The sequence below is a fragment of the Elgaria multicarinata genome, chromosome 1 (assembly GCF_023053635.1).
Source record: "Elgaria multicarinata webbii isolate HBS135686 ecotype San Diego chromosome 1, rElgMul1.1.pri, whole genome shotgun sequence".
NCBI lineage: Eukaryota > Metazoa > Chordata > Lepidosauria > Squamata > Anguidae > Elgaria > Elgaria multicarinata.
This window is the reverse complement of record NC_086171.1, coordinates 21,919,193-21,936,181: the sequence shown is the minus strand read 5'-3', so window position 1 is coordinate 21,936,181 and position 16,989 is coordinate 21,919,193. Positions and strand designations below refer to the sequence as shown.

Below are 16,989 nucleotides of genomic sequence, written 5' to 3'. Positions count from 1 at the left end.
AGGCGTGGGGAACCTGCGGCCCTCCAAATGGTGTTGGACTACAACTCCCATTACCATTGATCACTGTTGGCTGGGCTGGGGCTGATGTTGGACTCCAACACACATCATCAGGTATGCCATAGGTTCCCCAACCCTAATTTAGAGAATAATTTGAACCATGGTGGCTTACTAGGCTTTAAGCCTATAAATGTTTTTTTTCTAGCACAGAGTGATGCTTTGGAACATACAAGGTAACATGGTCAGAATGCCTTTCTTACATATATACGAGAGACAGTTAGGGTCAAGACTTTTAGAATGGAGTCATTACTACCAGGTGGCCTCCAACACCTGCCATTCACTTTGGAAGTACATCATAGCAAGTACCCTCAACTAAACTGGATTGTGGCTCACAGTTGTGATCATATTGGAAATGCTTTTTGTCAATGTAACATATGCCTATTATTATAAATGTATGTGCTTGCATTGTTACATATGACCCAGGTAAGTTAGGGTTAATAGAACATTAGAGAGTGAGTGAAAGGTAGGAGGGACTTGTAGGGAGATTCTGAGGTTTTAGAAGGGGTGAATTGACAGTTCAGATAGGAATTGAATGTAGTGAGTGAGGGATTGGGAATAGGATTTAGAAGGGGTACAGTAGGCTTTTTGGATTTAGAAGGGGTACAGTAGGCAGGCAGGTAAGGACCAAGTAAGGACCAACTAGGCTGACATCAGTTTCCCAGAGGACCTTTTCTTCTGTCACCCCCAGATTGTGGAATGGCCTGCCGGAGGAGATTAGTAAAATTAACTCTGTGTGATTTTAAGGCAGCTTTAAAGACTAGCCTTTTCCGGCAGGCCTATCCAGATCAATGTAAAATCAAGAATTTTTAAGATGTATTGATTCTTGTTCTAATGTTCCCCGCCTCGATCCAAAGGGAGAGGCGGATAAGAAATTAATATATTATTATTATTAAGTATAGATTGCTTAATAATAATAATAAAAATAATAATAATATAACTTTTTGTATTAAATAAATTTTATTTGTTTTATGTGGGATAGCTAATACCCTGGAAGACAGAAACAAACTTCAAAGTGATCTTGATAGGCTTGAGTGCTGGGCTGAAAACAATAGGATGAAATTTAATAGGGATAAATGCCAAGTTCTACATTTAGGAAATAGAAACCAAATGCACAGTTACAAGATGGGGGATACTTGGCTCAGCAATCCTACAAATGAGAAGGATCTTGGAATTGTTATTATTTATTATTATTATTATTTATTTATGAGCCAACAGTGCGATATGGCTGCAAGAAAGGCCAATGCTATTTTGGGCTGCATTAATAGAAGTATAGCTTCCAAATCACGTGAGGTACCGGTTCAATCTCTATTCGGCCCTGGTTAGGCCTCATCTAGAGTATTGCGTCCAGTTCTGGGCTCCACAATTCAAGAAGGACGCAGACAAGCTGGAGCGTGTTCAGAGGAGGGCAACCAGGATGATCAGGGGTCTGGAAACAAAGCCCTCTGAAGAGAGACTGAAAGAACTGGGCATGTTTAGCCTGGAGAAGAGAAGATTGAGGGGAGACATGATAGCACTCTTCAAATACTTAAAAGGTTGTCACAAAGAGGAGGGCCAGGATCTCTTCTCGATCCTCCCAGAGTGCAGGACACGGAATAACGGGCTCAAGTTAAAGGAAGCCAGATTCCAGCTGGACATCAGGAAAAACTTCCTAACTGTTAGAGCAGTACGACAATGGAATCAGTTACCTAGGGAGGTTGTGGGCTCTCCCACACTAGAGGCATTCAAGAGGCAGCTGGACAACCATCTGTCAGGGATGCTTTAGGTGGATTCCTGCATTGAGCAGGAGGTTGGACATCGATGGCCTTGTAGGCCCCTTCCAACTCTGCTATTCTATGATTCTATTATAAATGCAAACCCCCTTGTGTTGGCTTGTCTTATTATTGCCTATTTCCTTGTTACTTCTCCTATATTGGGTAGAAGAAATCAATTGATCATATCAGTCGGCTTCTTTGACAAGGTTACAAAGGCTGAAGCTTTGTGTGCCAGTGAGGATAACGGAAGTGGAGGCAGGCGTCCTCAGGGGTTTCCAGTTTCAACAGGTGGAAGTTGGAAAAGGTATAACCTCCAGGGAGCAGGACCATCACAATCAACCAATAGCTTTGCTTCTTCAAATTATTACCTCTGAAATCAGCATGATTGAAGACTAGTCGTTAACCATTGTTGTTATTGATCTTATTTACTTATTTCAGAGTCAGGTGACGACTGGTTCTTTCAGAATCGAAGATAGCTGCTGGTGTTCCTTTCTCTCTATTGATGAAATGTTGATTCAGGAGGGGCAAGTGGAGAAAAAATCAAGGTCAACTCACACTGTTGCTTTCTATCCTACATTAGTGATTGGCTTTATCCTCACACACACTGTGGAGGTACTTTTAAAAGACACATCCCCACATCCCCACTACAAGCCTTTCTACTGAGACAGAGCAATCAGCATGCACGAAACACACACAGCTGCTGTTGCTTTCGCTGTAACACAGCGTAGAGGTCCGTCCTTGACTGAATGTTCAAGGTCGCTCAAGGCGCTTTTGCACATGTGTTTCTGCCACTCTGGGGGGGGGGGGGAACACAGACACTTCTTGGTAGTTTCAGGTGCCGCTTAAGCTTATGATGTCATGCTCAGATTTGCACAGCTGCAGTGCCTGCAAAGGGAGATCTGTTTTGAATCTTTTATCTCAGAGCTAGGATGAACAAAGAAAGAGGAACCTCTGCAGCCACAGAAAGAAGAACCTCTAAAGCCACAGCCAAGATTGCCAAGTGATGGCAGAAAAACAAAGGAGGTTTGATAGGCAGAAATCAGCAGTGGAAGCTTTCAGGTAAAACATAGAACAAAAGCAGTAATCAGGACCATTTAATTGCAGGAGTGTCCTCAAGCAATCCCACAGTGCTGCACCATCTGAACTTTTCATGAATGCACTCAATCACCATTCAAAACTTTCCAATATGGTTGTGCCTCTAAATATGCATTTAACATCTTGCATTGAAACTTGGCACTCTCTTAAACTCTACTTTCTTTTAAGTAACAACACAGTTCCAGGAATGTCATCCACAGTTTTTCTTCCTGCAGCAGTGTAAAAGAAAGTTAACAAAGAATCATAGAATAGCAGAGTTGGAAGGGGCCTACAAGGCCAACGAGTCCAACCCCACCCACCCCTGCTCAATGCAGGAATCCACCCTAAAGCATCCCTGACAGTTAGTTGTCCAGCTGCCTCTTGAATGCCTCTAGTGTGGGAGAACCCACAACCTCCCTAGGTAACTGATTCCACTGTCGCACTGCTCTAACAGTTAGGAAGTTTTTCCTGATGTCCAGCCGGAATCTGGCTTCTTTTAACTTGAGCCCGTTATTCCGTGTCTTGCATTCTGAGAAGAGATCCTGGCCCTCCTCTGGGTGACAACCTTTTAAGTATTTGAAGAGTGCTATCATGTCTCCCCTCAATCTTCTCTTCTCCAGGCTAAACATGCCCAGTTCTTTCAGTCTCTCTTCAGAGGGCTTTGTTTCTAGACCTCTGATCATCCTGGTTGCCCTCTTCTGAACACGCTCCAGCTTGTCTGTGTCCTTCTTGAATTGTAGAGCCCAGAGCTGGACACAATACTCTAGGTGAGGCCTAACCAGGGCCGAATGGAGAGGAACCAGTACCTCACGTGATTTGGAAGCTATACTTCTATTAATGCAGCCCCAAATGTGTCTGCTTTACAATGCAATCCTATGTATCTCGGCTCAAATAAGTCTCATTGAGTTCAATGAGATTTACTCCCAGGGAAGTGTGTCTAGCTCTGGAACATGTGAAGTGATCATGAAGGTAGGTGTCTCTGAGCTTAAGCAAAGTGTGTTCCCATCAATCCTTTTACTGGGTTTTGTTTCACACAAGATGTAGGTGATGTTGACGTGACTTTATATTCTAAGCTGCTTTTAAGTTTCCCGTCAGAGGTGTGTTATAAGCCAGAAAGCAGGGAACAAAATAAAATTAAAAAACCACAATGCACTGAGTAACATTTCCTACCCATGTCAAAACAGACACTTGTGCATGTGTAACACAGGAGTGGGTAACTTGTAGTGGTACAGGTGTTTTGGCCTACAACTCCCATCAGTCCTAGCCAGCATAGCTAATAGTGAGGGATCATGGGAGTTTTAGGCCAAAAGTTCTGGAGTCAAAATATGCCCACATTTGCACTAGATGAACTAGGTGGGATTCACATATATTTCCTACATGACCTTAACTTCTGTGGAAGAAATCCATGTTGAAGAATGACAGCCGGCCCATGTCCATCTGGACTAAGGAGGAAAAATTAAAGAAAGACCGCTTGGAATACAAGAGTTTTGAGCCGCTAGCCGGGTCCCACCCTCATCTTTAAAAAATTATGGCTGCAGTCGTATACCCACTTTACCTAGTAGTCCCATTACATTCAGTGGGGCTTACTTCTCAGTAAACATATTTGGGATTGCCTTGAGGCTGTAAACTGAGCCTTTGTTGTGCGGCCACCACAGGGACTAGGCCGGAATCCTAAACACTTGGTAAGGAGTGTAGGTAAATCCTGGCAAAAACTGATTCCAGAGGGAGTTGTAGCAAAATCAATAGAAGCTTATGAAACATTAAAGTCTAACCTTTTTTTTAAAAAAAAAATATGGCACAAGCTTTTTATTTACTTGTTTTAAGGTTCTTCTAGGCCACCTATAGGACAAAAGAGCCCCCTCAAGGCAGCCTACAAACAGAATAAAATCTCAATAGTATGCAATCAAAATCCAAGGAGCAATAACTAATATAAAAAACAAGACTAAAACCAAACACAGTCAATCACACACTGTGGCTGTACTCCTCAAGCAGCCCCATAAAATAGCCTTCGCAACCCGGAGCATGAGGGTGTTTCATCACATCATCAGGTTATGCATACACATATTTATACACACACGTGTACACAGACCTCTGCCCGCTACACCTATGTATCTAATATACCTGCCATGTAACTAATGAAGTGGACTCCAGTACACAAAAGTTTTATTATCATAAATCCATGAACCTTTAAGGCAGGGGTGTCCAATCTTTTTCAGCCCAATGGTGGAATTTAATTTTGGAGAAACTCTAGGGGTGACGGCACACATTATAGTGGTGGGCAAAGGTGCAAGGCCAAATATAAAAAATACAAGCCTATTTGAGCATAAAGCTTCTACGGTTAGTAATTAAGCGGTAGGAAAGGAATATTCAACCTTTAACGGGATGGGGTGAAGGGTGCGGAAGCTACCAAACGATCAGTGCTTGGGGGAGTAGCCATCTGGGGAACCCAAACCTGAGATTCCACCCACCCCCTGCCCCCGCGGCCCGCTTTAAGGTGTCCACAAGCCTCTTTTTTAAAAAAACATTTTAATGAAAACCGTAGGGATTACTTCCCATGCACAACGCCGTAAGTAAAATCGCAAAGGCCTCGCAGGAGTGACATGGAAATTCATGCAAAGAGAAGAGAATAAAAATTCATTTCAAGCAGCTTGACCTATTCCCTCCCCCTTTTTGTGTGTGTGGTTGTCTTGAGAGGCTGGGCTGGGCTGGGCTGGCTGGGCTGGGCTGGGGGGCGCACAGATAATGCAGCGAAGCGTTGGGAGAGCGAGCAACGAGGCGAGAAGACGAGACCGCGAGCAGCAGCAGAGCCTCCCCGGAGCAGCCACAGAACTCAGCGTGGGGAGGCGGGCGAGCGTCTTTTTTTAATTATTTTTAAAAGCCGGGCCTCTGATTTGGCCGCTGGGGAAGGAGGCGGTAGAGGGTGGACCGTGCCTGGGCGTCGGAGAGAAGGAGAGACAACTGCTCGGTGACAGCCGCCGCTGCTCCCACAGCCAGGGGGCGAGGCGCGTTGCGCGCTTCCTTCCCTCTTTCTCTAACCGAGAAGCGCCTCATTCCCCTGGCACAGCCTCGCGGCGCGGATCCGCTAAAGGCACAGCCGTCGCCGCCGCCGCCGCGAAAGGCAACGCGTGCCTCTCCCAGTGGCACCCCGGACACCTGCAAGGAGCGGAGCGGGGGAACCAACAAGCAGCCGGGAGGCGGATCAGGCCAAGCTCAAAAAGAGGCGATCCGGTGCCAGATTTCCCCCCATCTCCGCTACAGCTTTCCTTTCTAGACCCCACACAGCCAATATGGATCCTGGCATGAGGAGGAACAAGGCTGAGGACAGAGAGCAGCAACAGCAGGAGGAGGAGGAGGAAGAAGTGGATCCCAGGATTCAGGTAAGGGAAAGGGGAATGGGACGAGCCGGATCGGTCAGCACCTGGTCCCTTACGGGGAGCCGAGGTACTCCCCCCCCCCCGCTTCCCGACCCGGGCTCACGCCCCTTCGGAGTCCACATGGCAAGCTGAGAGGCGCGATTGCAATGCGCCCTGCAAAGTGGAAAGGGGTGGCGGGTGAGATGAAGATTGCGGCGCTGGATGTCTTTTATTAGAAAAGGGGTGGAGAGGGAGCGGGTCCTCTCGTCGATTCCCTGCAGATGCCTTTCTCCCCCCCCCCCCCCGCCAGCCGCGTGTGATTCCACGGGAGGGGGCGTTTCCCTCCGCGGTGCATCTTTGTGTGCGTGTGTACGGTGAGGGGGCTTCATTAGGTTTCTGCCGAGGTCCTTCTGCGGCTTGCTGCTGCAAACGACAAGGGTGGTCCGTCGATCTCTTCTTCGAGAGGCGCTTTGGAAACAGACAAACACACACACTCCTTCGAAAAAAAGCAGGGCCGGGTGCAAGCGGGAACCCACCGGCCCCGATTCTCTCCGTTTCCCTCGTTGCAGTGTCTGCCTTTAGTTGTCAGCGGATGAGCGCCGCCCCCCCCCCTCCTTCTGATCTTCTTAGGAAGACGTGCTAAACGCGGCTGGTTGTTGTTAGCCGGAGTGATGGTGGGGAGGGTGAAGGATTCGTGAAGGGATCCCATAGCAGAGGTAGCAAGAACACTAGAAGGGTTCTTCTTGAGTGTGGAAGTATAGAGAAGGCAGGCAGAGACCCCTTGTCGGGAAGTAGAACCTCTTAAGGCCAAAGGCTCAAGCGCTTTAATGACCAACCGTAGTATGATAGGACCCTTGGTGGTCACTTAGCCCCCCCCCCCTTGCCATTCAGTGTGAGATCCTGCTCCACTTTAGTTAACAAGTTATGTGTTCCTTGCTTTTAAATGTCACATCTCTCTCTCAGCTAGTACAGGAGAAGACAGTATTGTCCCAATACTCTTCTTACTTATTGTTATTGATTTATTAAAACATTTGTATTCCGCTCTATATCATTGAGATCTCAGGGTGGCGATCTTGAGATCTTCCCCCACCCCACTGCCATACCTCAAATGGTGAGCCATGCAGCCCCATGACTACACCTGGATGCAATACCATGGCATACAACAAGGATTGGGAAAGTGTGGCCCTCCAGATGTTGCTGGGCTGCAGTTCCCACAATCTCTTATCATTGGGAATGCTGGCTAGGGCTGATGGGAGTTGCAGTCCGACAATATCTGGAGGACTACATGTTGTTCCCCATCCGTGATGTAGTGGTTGGGGTCAGCTGGACACAGTGTGCTACTTCCTGTTTCTGCATTGTCCGCCTGTCCCATCCATTCTCTTGTCACTGGCAAAATTTGACAACACTGGTAGAAAGAACAGTTTAATCTACTACAGTTTGTTGAGGTCATCACCTGAAGCCTTGCTTCAAGTCATCATCTGAGGCCTTGCTTTGGATCCTGTTCCTATCAAAATTGTGGCTGGTGAGACGGGGCTTTTTCAGTAGTGGCACCCAGACTGTGAAACTTCTTTCCGTTAGAGGTTCGTATAGGCCCCATGTTATAGACCTTTTGCCAAGCCATAAAGACAATTCTGTTTTGCTGGGTCTTTGGGCTTCAGGGTTTTTTTCCTGCTTGGCACTTCATCATTAATTTTATTGTTGTGTTGGATTTTCTCGATAGCGTTTGTTGCTGCTCTGTGGTTTTTGTGGTGTTTTCTTTACTTTTAGTCTGTGAGTTGCTTTGAAGGCCTTCAGGCGGAACACTGGCCTAGACATAAAATCAAACATAAATAAAATTAAAACTCTGTTGATTTCACTGTTCAGAGTTTTTGGGATAAATATTACTATGTGCACTACTCTGGTGTGCAAACCTGCCACATTGAAGGGAGGCATGCCAGTGAAATTGTTGTGGATTTCTTTTACCTAGCCAAGAAATAGCAGTTCTGTACCTGTCCACGGACAGGGGAAAGGAGGAAGAATTGGGCAAAGGAACTGCAACATGCTTATTAGAAGGGATTAAAATAACATTTCCACACAGGGAGGAGAGGTTGAAATGTAAAAAAAGCCATTCCTAAATAAATATGCTCAAATTAAAGGGATGGGGGAGAGAAATGGCGGGTAGATGATTAAAATGGGCTTTGGATAGAGCCTTTTTGATCACAAGTGGCACATAAAATGAAGTTTGTAGTGTATTGTAAATCCTTCTTCTTGCATGACCTTGTAGAAGTGCATTTAAAAAGCAATTTATATCTTCTACACATATATATCGGCAACAAGAGAAAGACTCAGAATTGCTTTAAGAGGCATAAACCGGCCTAAGAGCCAGAAAGCCACTAGCTGAGATATCTACTTGGGTGACCTCAGACAAGCCATATGGGAACAATAATAGTGATTTACCTCATGGTCCTATTGTAATATTTACTGACACAATGTATGTGAAGAGTGAATACTATAAAAGGCTAATAAAGGTCTCCAGTTTTTCTTTCTCCCCCACCCCCACCACAGAGGCCTTAAAAGGCTGTATATATAAAATATTGGGCCAGTCACTCTCTCCCAGCCTAAGCTACCTCACTGGGTTGTGTTCAGAATAAAATGGGATTGGAGAGAACCCTTTACACAACCCTGAACTCCTTGGGGAAAGGGTGGGATAAAAATGTAACACTATTACAAGAAATTTTAAATATTGGAACTGGAATCTTAAACACTGGGGGAATCTCGAATGTTGGCAGTGGTGGCAAGGTGGGTGGGAAACTGTTGCGTTATCAAATTCTGCTGTGCCTGTCACTGAGCAAAAGTCTAGCTGAAATGTGTTTGTTATCAAATTTGCTGGGTCATTATGGCAAAGGCTGCACTCTAAATATGCACACATGAGAAGTAAGAAACCGGAACAACTTAGAATTTCAACTAGAATAACATTTAAACGTAACCTTCAAAAGTTGTTCCGAATTCTGTTTCTCCATCCCTGGCTGCTTCCTTACCCCAGAGGCCTTTACACAGCAATGTTTAGCCTTGCTATGAAATGCCTTCCACCCTTCTGTTTCCATTTAACATTCCAGCTGGGGGCCCCTGTGCAAAATGCCAGATGACACTTAATAACCCGATTCCTTCCCAGTTCTGTCAGTGTGTCTTATTTCTCAACATATCCTTGTTCTTTTTGGCTTTCTTCCAGGGGGAGCTCGAAAAGTTGAATCAATCCACAGATGCTATTAATCGGAGAGAAACCGAGCTTGAGGTACAGCTTTTTCTTGCTGTTTTGTCTGTTTCTGAGAGAACGTGCTGTATATTTCTTCATCTTTTTTTTTTTAAAGAAAAGATACGAAAATGGTATTTCTTTGGATTTTTGTTTTGACTGCTGAAACACTCAAAAGCAGCCTTCCTCAACCTGGGGCGCTCCAAATGTGTTGGACTACAACTCCCAGAATGCCCCAGCCTGCTGGGGCATTCTGGGAGATGCAGTCCACCACATCTGGAGCGCCCCAGGTTGAGGAAGGCTGCTCAAAAGAATTGGTGTATATATATTAAAGTCTGGTTGGATTAAACCAGTGGATGAAGCAAAAGTAGGTCAAACGTGTCCTGCTCAGACACTGAAGGGGAATGACATTAGTATGTGCGGTGCTCTGAATTTCACTAATCCTCTGATATATCCTACACCAAGGGATAATAAGTAGCCATCAAAATGGTAATTAATCCTACCCATAGGTATGCAGAAAGCGCTTTTGAATTTGGCAGGGCTATCTGGGCCTGCTGCGATTCTTCTATTAATAGTTGCAAGTTCACAGAGATGAAACTGTTTGGGGCCTCGCAACTTGTTTGGTGGCTTTCAAAATGTATTCCCAAAGGAGTAGCTGTGTTTGTTTGTTTGTTTGCTTCAAGAGAGACAAAGGACGCAATACATGTTTTGACAGAAAAAAGGATGCAAGTTTAGGCAGAAAAAATGTCCTATGACTTCCAGCATGCACCAGCCAACATGGCTGGCTAGAGGGATGCTGACAGTTGTAGGATGGTTTTTTTTTTTCCTGTGTAGTGATGCATAGGGTGCAGAACTCTGGCCACCTGGGCGTTCCAATCTCCTCCTCCTGGGTTCCGCAAAAAAGGCCACACCCCCTTCCCATGGTCCCACCCCCTTCCCTCCAGCCACCAAGTGTTTGTGGTTTCTTGGCTTTAGTGCAGATTTCCCCCCTTTCTCAAAGGTTGAAATGCCTCTCCGAAGGCTTTGTTACTGGCAATAAGAGCTTTAAGCTGAAATACAGTGTGGTTTAGTGGCTAGAGTGTTGGACTGGGAGTCGGGAGATCTGGGTTCTAGTCCCCACTCGGCCATGGAAGCTAGTGAGCTTTGGGCCAGTCACAGACTCTCAGCCAAACCTACCTCACAGGGTTATTGTTGTGAGAATAGAATGGAGAGGAGGAGGATTATGTACGCCATCTTGGGTTCCTTGAAGAAAAAAAGGCAAAATATAAATGTAATAAATAAATAAAATAAATGGTGTTGTTGGCTCTGGCTCTTTTGCATTCAAGCCCGCCCGCCACTAGAGTGAGACCCCTAGAGCTTCTCCGAAATGGAATTCAGCTCTTGGGCTGAAAGAGTGCTGCACCCCTTAAAATGTAAGATTAACATGAATGTTGGCTGTGGATTGTGTGAGCTGTAGTCCAACCTATCTGGAGGACACCTGTTTGGGAATGGCTAACCTGATAGCTTGCAGCAAACCTCTCTGGTTTTCAGTGCCAAATTTACCCTTTGCTGGTGTTAGTGATATGAAATGAATTTTCGAGGATCCACATAGCTATTCTCTCTCTCTCTCTCTGTTCAGCTGCTCTTAGAAATACAGTCTTTGACAATGGCTAGATCTACACCTTGTGTTCACATCATTACAATCCCATCAGGGTAACCCTGTATCCATCTTGTGCATTTATACCTCGTAGGACACACAATGACATTTGTTGCGGTATTTTGGAGAACATGGAATTAAATGCCGAAAATAACACTACGAAAGCAGTACATGGAATGTGCAATGCACCCCAGCAGTTATCAGTGCACTTCAATACCGCTATAAAGCCATAGTGTAAATCTAGTCTAGATGTCCTGCTGCCAACATAAAAACACACATAATAAAATGTTGTTTTATCAGAGGGGAAAACATAGCAGTCGTATTTTGTTGACACATCGTATAAATGGCCATGATCTGGGCCTGCTTCGTGCCCTCTTGCATAAGGTTCTGTTTCATTTGCGCCTATGTATTTGTGTTTGTTCCCCGGGCTGTTTGAAGGAAGGTGTTATATGGTGTGTGCTTTGATGCTCATTTCCTTGTCGCTTGACATTTAAACTTTCGTTCTCCACCTCTAGCTGACGGTAACTGATGTTGTCAGATCAAAATACAGGGACTTGGCAAAGGAGAGATTCCTATTCTGGGAAACTGTAGCCATTTTAGATAAGAGGTCTCTAATATGTCCTCTGGCAACTAATCTACGCAAAGCAAAGGGCAATCGAGGACGTGCCTATCTATAGTTAAGGGGTGTTGGTCTGACAGGAGAGTTATCCAGAAGAACTCATCCACCCATCACGAAAGTATGGCATAACTTAGTCCAAGAGTAGGCCATCTTTTTTGGTATGCAGGCGCATTAGGCAATTTGGAAATGTGGCCCTGGCACCACCACCACCACTAGTTGTGTACTTGTGTGGGGCTTAAAATCTTGGGACCACTCCCCTTTCCTGGATTCTCACTTTCCTTGCACCCCACACCCGATTTTTGGCAGGGGACTTTTGTCCCCTCTTCTATCGCTTTGTTACATTCATAGAGGTGGGGAAAAGTGTCCCTTGCCAAAAAATGGCTGGAGGGAGGGGGAAACCCACCCACCTCCAAAGACCTTGTTTCCCCCAGGGCCTTTGGTGGGGGCTGGGCTTCCCCACCTCATGATGTTTTTCAGCAGGGCACTCTTTTCCCCATCTCTATTAAAGTCATCTGAGTGATATCACTCTCTTGACTTTCAAAGAGGTAGGAAGATAGGGTCCTGTAGGTATGTTTGGGGGTGGGTGGGTCTCAACATACGGTAGTGCGCCTGTGGGCGCTGCACTGCTAACCCCTGTCTTAGTTAGTAGCACATTCACAGGAAGAGAAACAGATAACATACCTTATACTAGGGTGACCATATGAAAAGGAGGACAGGGCTCCTGTACCTTTAACAGCTGTATAGAAAAGGGAATTTCAGCAGGTGTCATTTCTATACATGCAGCACCTGGTGAAATTCCCTTGTTTTCACAACAGTTAAAGCTGCAGGAGCCCTGCCCTCTTGACCAGATACAAAAGAGGTCAGGGCTCCTGCAGCTTTCGATATTGTGATCAAAAGGGAATTTCACCAGGTGCTGCATGCATACAAATGACACCTGCTAAGATACCCTTTTCTAAAGATACAGGAGCCCTGACCTCCTTTTCATATGGTCACCCTACCTTGTACTGCCTTGTTCAGCTTTCTATTCAACAACTCACCTGGTAGCCATAAGTTATTTGGAATTCCATGTGGTTGAGTGAGTGGACTGGCAGAGAAGGGACGGATCCCTCCATTCCTCCTCCGTTGGTCTGCTTGGCTTCCAGGTCTTCAGTCCTGGCCCCTTCCATCAGCCTGTTTAGTAGGGGGTGGGCTAGATGACCTCTGGTCTTAGGGCTTGTTCTAAGCCTGCAGAACTACCAGGCCTGTAGCCAGGCTAAATGTTCGGGAGGGAGGGGAGAAAGTGAAAGGGCAGTCTGGCTTGCAGACCTTTTAAAGACAAAATTGTAAGTTGTTTTAAAATTATTTGTTTTTTAAAAAATAAAAATAGGGGAGGCAGGCCCCCACCCAGCCTCCCCCTTCCTGGCTACAAGCCTGGTGATCACCCAAGCTGAATTCGTGATAAACATATTTTTGTTGCGTGCCTGGATCTGCAGCAAACTGAGGTGGTTAAACAGGCTGTGTGGCATTGTGGGTAAAGTATTGGACCAGGTAGACCAGGTTAAGATCTCTCTGGGTGACCTTGGGCCAGTTGCTTTGTCTCAGCCTAGCCTACATCTCAGAGTTGTTATGATAAAATGTACGGAGTGTGTGTGTATGTAAGAATCATGTATGTTGCTATGAGCTCCTTGGAAGAAAGGTGGGATATAAATGCAAAACATAAATCAAAAACCTGGCAAGCCATACTCCAGGGTTAGTGGCCTCTGTTGTTGTTGTTGTTATTATTATTATTAATTACATTTATATACCGCCCCATAGCCGAAGCTCTCTGGGCGGTTTACAAAAGTTAAGGCTTAGTAGATTGTGTAGACATAGCTTATTTTCACAACCATTTAATGCCCATAGTAGCCAGGTGAGAAAAGATGATCCTTATGTATGCTGAGTAATTGTGTGCATCCACCACTATGGATTGAATTCAGCTTTTTGGTTAAATCTCACATTTTGAGTGATAGGCTCATTGCCTGTTCTGGATGGGGTTGCACTCCCTCTGAAAGATCAGGTTCGTAGTTTGGGGGTACTCTTAGATCCATCTCTGTCGCTGGAGGCTGAAGTGGTACGGCGGCTCAGAGTGCCTTTTACCAGCTTCGGCTGGTTCGCCAACTACGGCCTCTCCTGGACAGGGATAGCTTGGCCATGGTGGTACAGGCATTGGTAACCTCAAGATTGGATTACTGCAATGCGCTCTATGTGGGGCTGCTCTGGAAGCTGGAGCTAGTGCAGAATGTCGCAGCTCGGCTGTTCTCTGGAGCTGCCCTTTCCCCGCATGTAACTCCTCTGCTGAGGGAACTGCACTGGCTGCGAATTAGCTACCGGCTGAGTTTTAAGCTTCTTGTACTTGTGTACAAAACCCTAAACAACCTGAGAGAGCGCCTTCTCCCCTACCAAACTGCCAGGTCACTGAGGTCATCCGAGGGCATGCTCCTGGTCGTTCCACATAGACCCATCTTCCGATTGGAGTCCACCAGGGGAAGAGCCTGCAGTGTGGTGGCCCCCCTCCTATGGAATTCCTTGCCTCTGGAGGTCAGGCAGGCGCCAACTCTGTATTCCTTTCGGCGCCTCCTGAAAACGACATTATTCCAGGAAGCCTTTCCTTAATGACTAGACATGGTTTACTGTACATTTGTTATCTTTTAAAATCTATTTTAAAGTGTTTTATTCTGTTTTTATTTTATTTTATCTTGTACACCGCTCCGAAATTTTCAATGGGGAGTGGTATATAAATATTGTAAATAAATAAATTTGAGATCCTGTATCAAAATCTGAATTCAGTGCATGATAGTGGGCCCATGACTGGCAGTTACAGCAGTGTTTCTTGGACAGATGAATCAGTCAAGTTTTTCATTCATTGAAAACAATTTCCATAACAATCAAATAACAAGTGATGGATGTGGTGTACTTTTTAAAGTTTGTCTCAAAGCTTCTAAAGTCAATTTCTTTGGCGTCCTCAGTTTTGTAAGACAATAAATATCCCCTATCCTCTCCACTCTTTGTGTATATATGTGTGTGTGTGTGTGTGTGTGTGTGTGTTTATTTCAGCCTGGAGCAATTATTGCTCCATCCGTGACTTGGAAGTGATTTGTGGATTGCCATGGCGGTCTCAGCAAAGCAGAGAGAAAATGGATTGTGAAAAGTACGGGGCTGTTGATGGTTGCATATAAATTAATCTATTGCTTCTTAATGAGCCTTTGATTAGGCTTGGTTAAAATCCATAACTCTGTTGGCACAAAGTGCAGAGCTGAGCACGAATGCTACAGTGGAGGATTATGGAGGCCCTCCGAGGGATTTTAATGCATGCCTCGTCTAATGCTCGTGTCCATGGCTGACACATTTGTGAAGGGAAGTCTTGCTAATACTGTTTAAGAGGACCAGTGAGTGGTGCTTTACCGTGTCAGCAGAGTTCTTGCTTTGATGTGTGTGAGAGCGAGAGCGAGCTTGCAATAGCTTAGTTGTGTTGTAAACTGCCAAACCCCTCTATGGTATTTCTGTTACTGTGTTAGCTATCCTGGCAACTTTAGGATACCCACTTAAGGATCGCCAAAGAAGAGCTCACCGATTTGCACAAAATTCGCATACGCTAATTGAGGTGTATAGATGCAAATTTAGACATAACTATTATATTTAATTCATTTTATTTCCCTACGGCACAAAGGCCGTTACAACCCGCAACAATAAAACAAATTGTCTGAATGACAGTCTAAACTCTTACAAACTCCGAGGGAGAGAATTCATATAAAAGAACCAAACCGAGAGAAAAGGCTGGTGAAAAAATGATATGCTGGTATACGCTGGTCTGTATCATTTTACACTGGTGGAAAAAATGATACAGACCCCAGTAGCAATGATAACAGGGAATTATAGCAGGTGGTCCCCTCTGCAATCTCTGCCTGATTTCTTTTATTTCGCTTGGCACCTACATTGTTTTCTTTCCTTCTCCAGCTGAAGACCTTTTTATTTTCTCAGTATTTTAACACCTAATTTAACTTAAATTTAAACTTTTGCTGTTTTAATCTCATATTTTAACCTATATTAATTTTTGCTGTGTGGTTTTATTCTGGTTGTGCTTTTTATATTGTTTTTTGTATTTGTGTTTTAAATTTGTTGGTTGTCTTTATGCTCTTCATGGTTTTACTTTTTGTGAACTGCCCAGAGAGCTTCAGCTATTGGGCGGTATAAAAATGTAATAAATAAATAAATAAACAAATAAATAAATAAACGAAATAGAAATACAGTACATCTCACCATGGTGGGGAAGACTGTGACCAGGTGATGCGGGCCCCTTGCTCAGTCAGCTGTCCAGATGTGAACTGTTGATGGGCAACTCCAAGGCCCCTGGGCTCTGCCTTCTGACAGTTCTTTGTCTTAAACCGGGTTTGGACCAGACAGCCTTGCAAATGGAGGATGCCTTCAAAATAGAGGACACAGCTCTGGCAGCACTTCAAATAGAGGACTCTCCTCTGTAAAAGAGGCCACCTGGCCACCTTAATTAATAACATTAGTTTTGGCTCCAGCTGGTTCTGGTTCAGATGTGGGCACATATATTCAAGTGGCTGTCTCAAATGAGATGTGACATTACCGTATTTCTTCGATTCTAAGATGCACTTTTTTCCCTAAAGTAACAGCTCTAAAAATTGGGTGCGCCTTAGATTCGATGGCACCTTAGAATCGAAGAAATACGGTAATTACATTTGTCGAGTCTGCAGCGGGACAGGCGGGGAAAGAGGGTAGGGGGTGAAGAGTGAGCGAGAGAGAAGGGAGTGGAGAGAGAAGCGGGGGGGGGGAGAGGGGCAACGTCTCGGAGCATCTCAAACGTTGCCGCCGGGAGCCGGCTGGGAGGGACCCCAGCTCCGGCAGGCCAGTGAGCTTCCAAAGAGCTCGGCCTCGCCTCTGTTAAGGAGATGGGAAGCGGAAGAATCACCTGAGCAGCGCTGGTTGGGCTCCCCCGCCCACCCCCTCCCATCCGTGTGAATGGTGCAGACCAGCTTTTGAATGAATGTGTGGCTGTCCGTTCCCAGGCAGGGGACGATTGGTTCCTGCTTCCCATTCATGTAACCTGCCTCTATGCGTGTGCGTGTCTGTGTCTCGCTCGCTCCCTGTTCCTCTCCCCCTTCGCTGCGAGTATGTACCGTAAAATTGCTTTGCTGGCTGATTGGAGAAATTTATTTTTTCTTCGAATCAAAGCTTTTTTTCCCTGTTGGTGGCACTGAAATTAGTGTGCGCCTTAGATTCGATGGCGT

The 16,989-nt window shown here is 45.4% G+C and overlaps 1 protein-coding gene across 1 annotated transcript in view; it reads left to right on the top strand.

Moving 5' to 3' along the window:
• Positions 1-5,941: 5,941 nt before the first annotated feature.
• The window catches only part of SH3BP5 (SH3 domain binding protein 5), a 51,222-nt gene continuing 40,174 nt past the window's right edge, over positions 5,942-16,989 (top strand). Inside the window, exons 1-2 of the mRNA XM_063124741.1 lie at positions 5,942-6,259; positions 9,444-9,506. Coding sequence (XP_062980811.1) covers positions 6,170-6,259; positions 9,444-9,506 — 153 coding nt within the window. The 5' untranslated portion in view covers positions 5,942-6,169. The remainder of the gene's footprint in view (positions 6,260-9,443; positions 9,507-16,989) is intronic.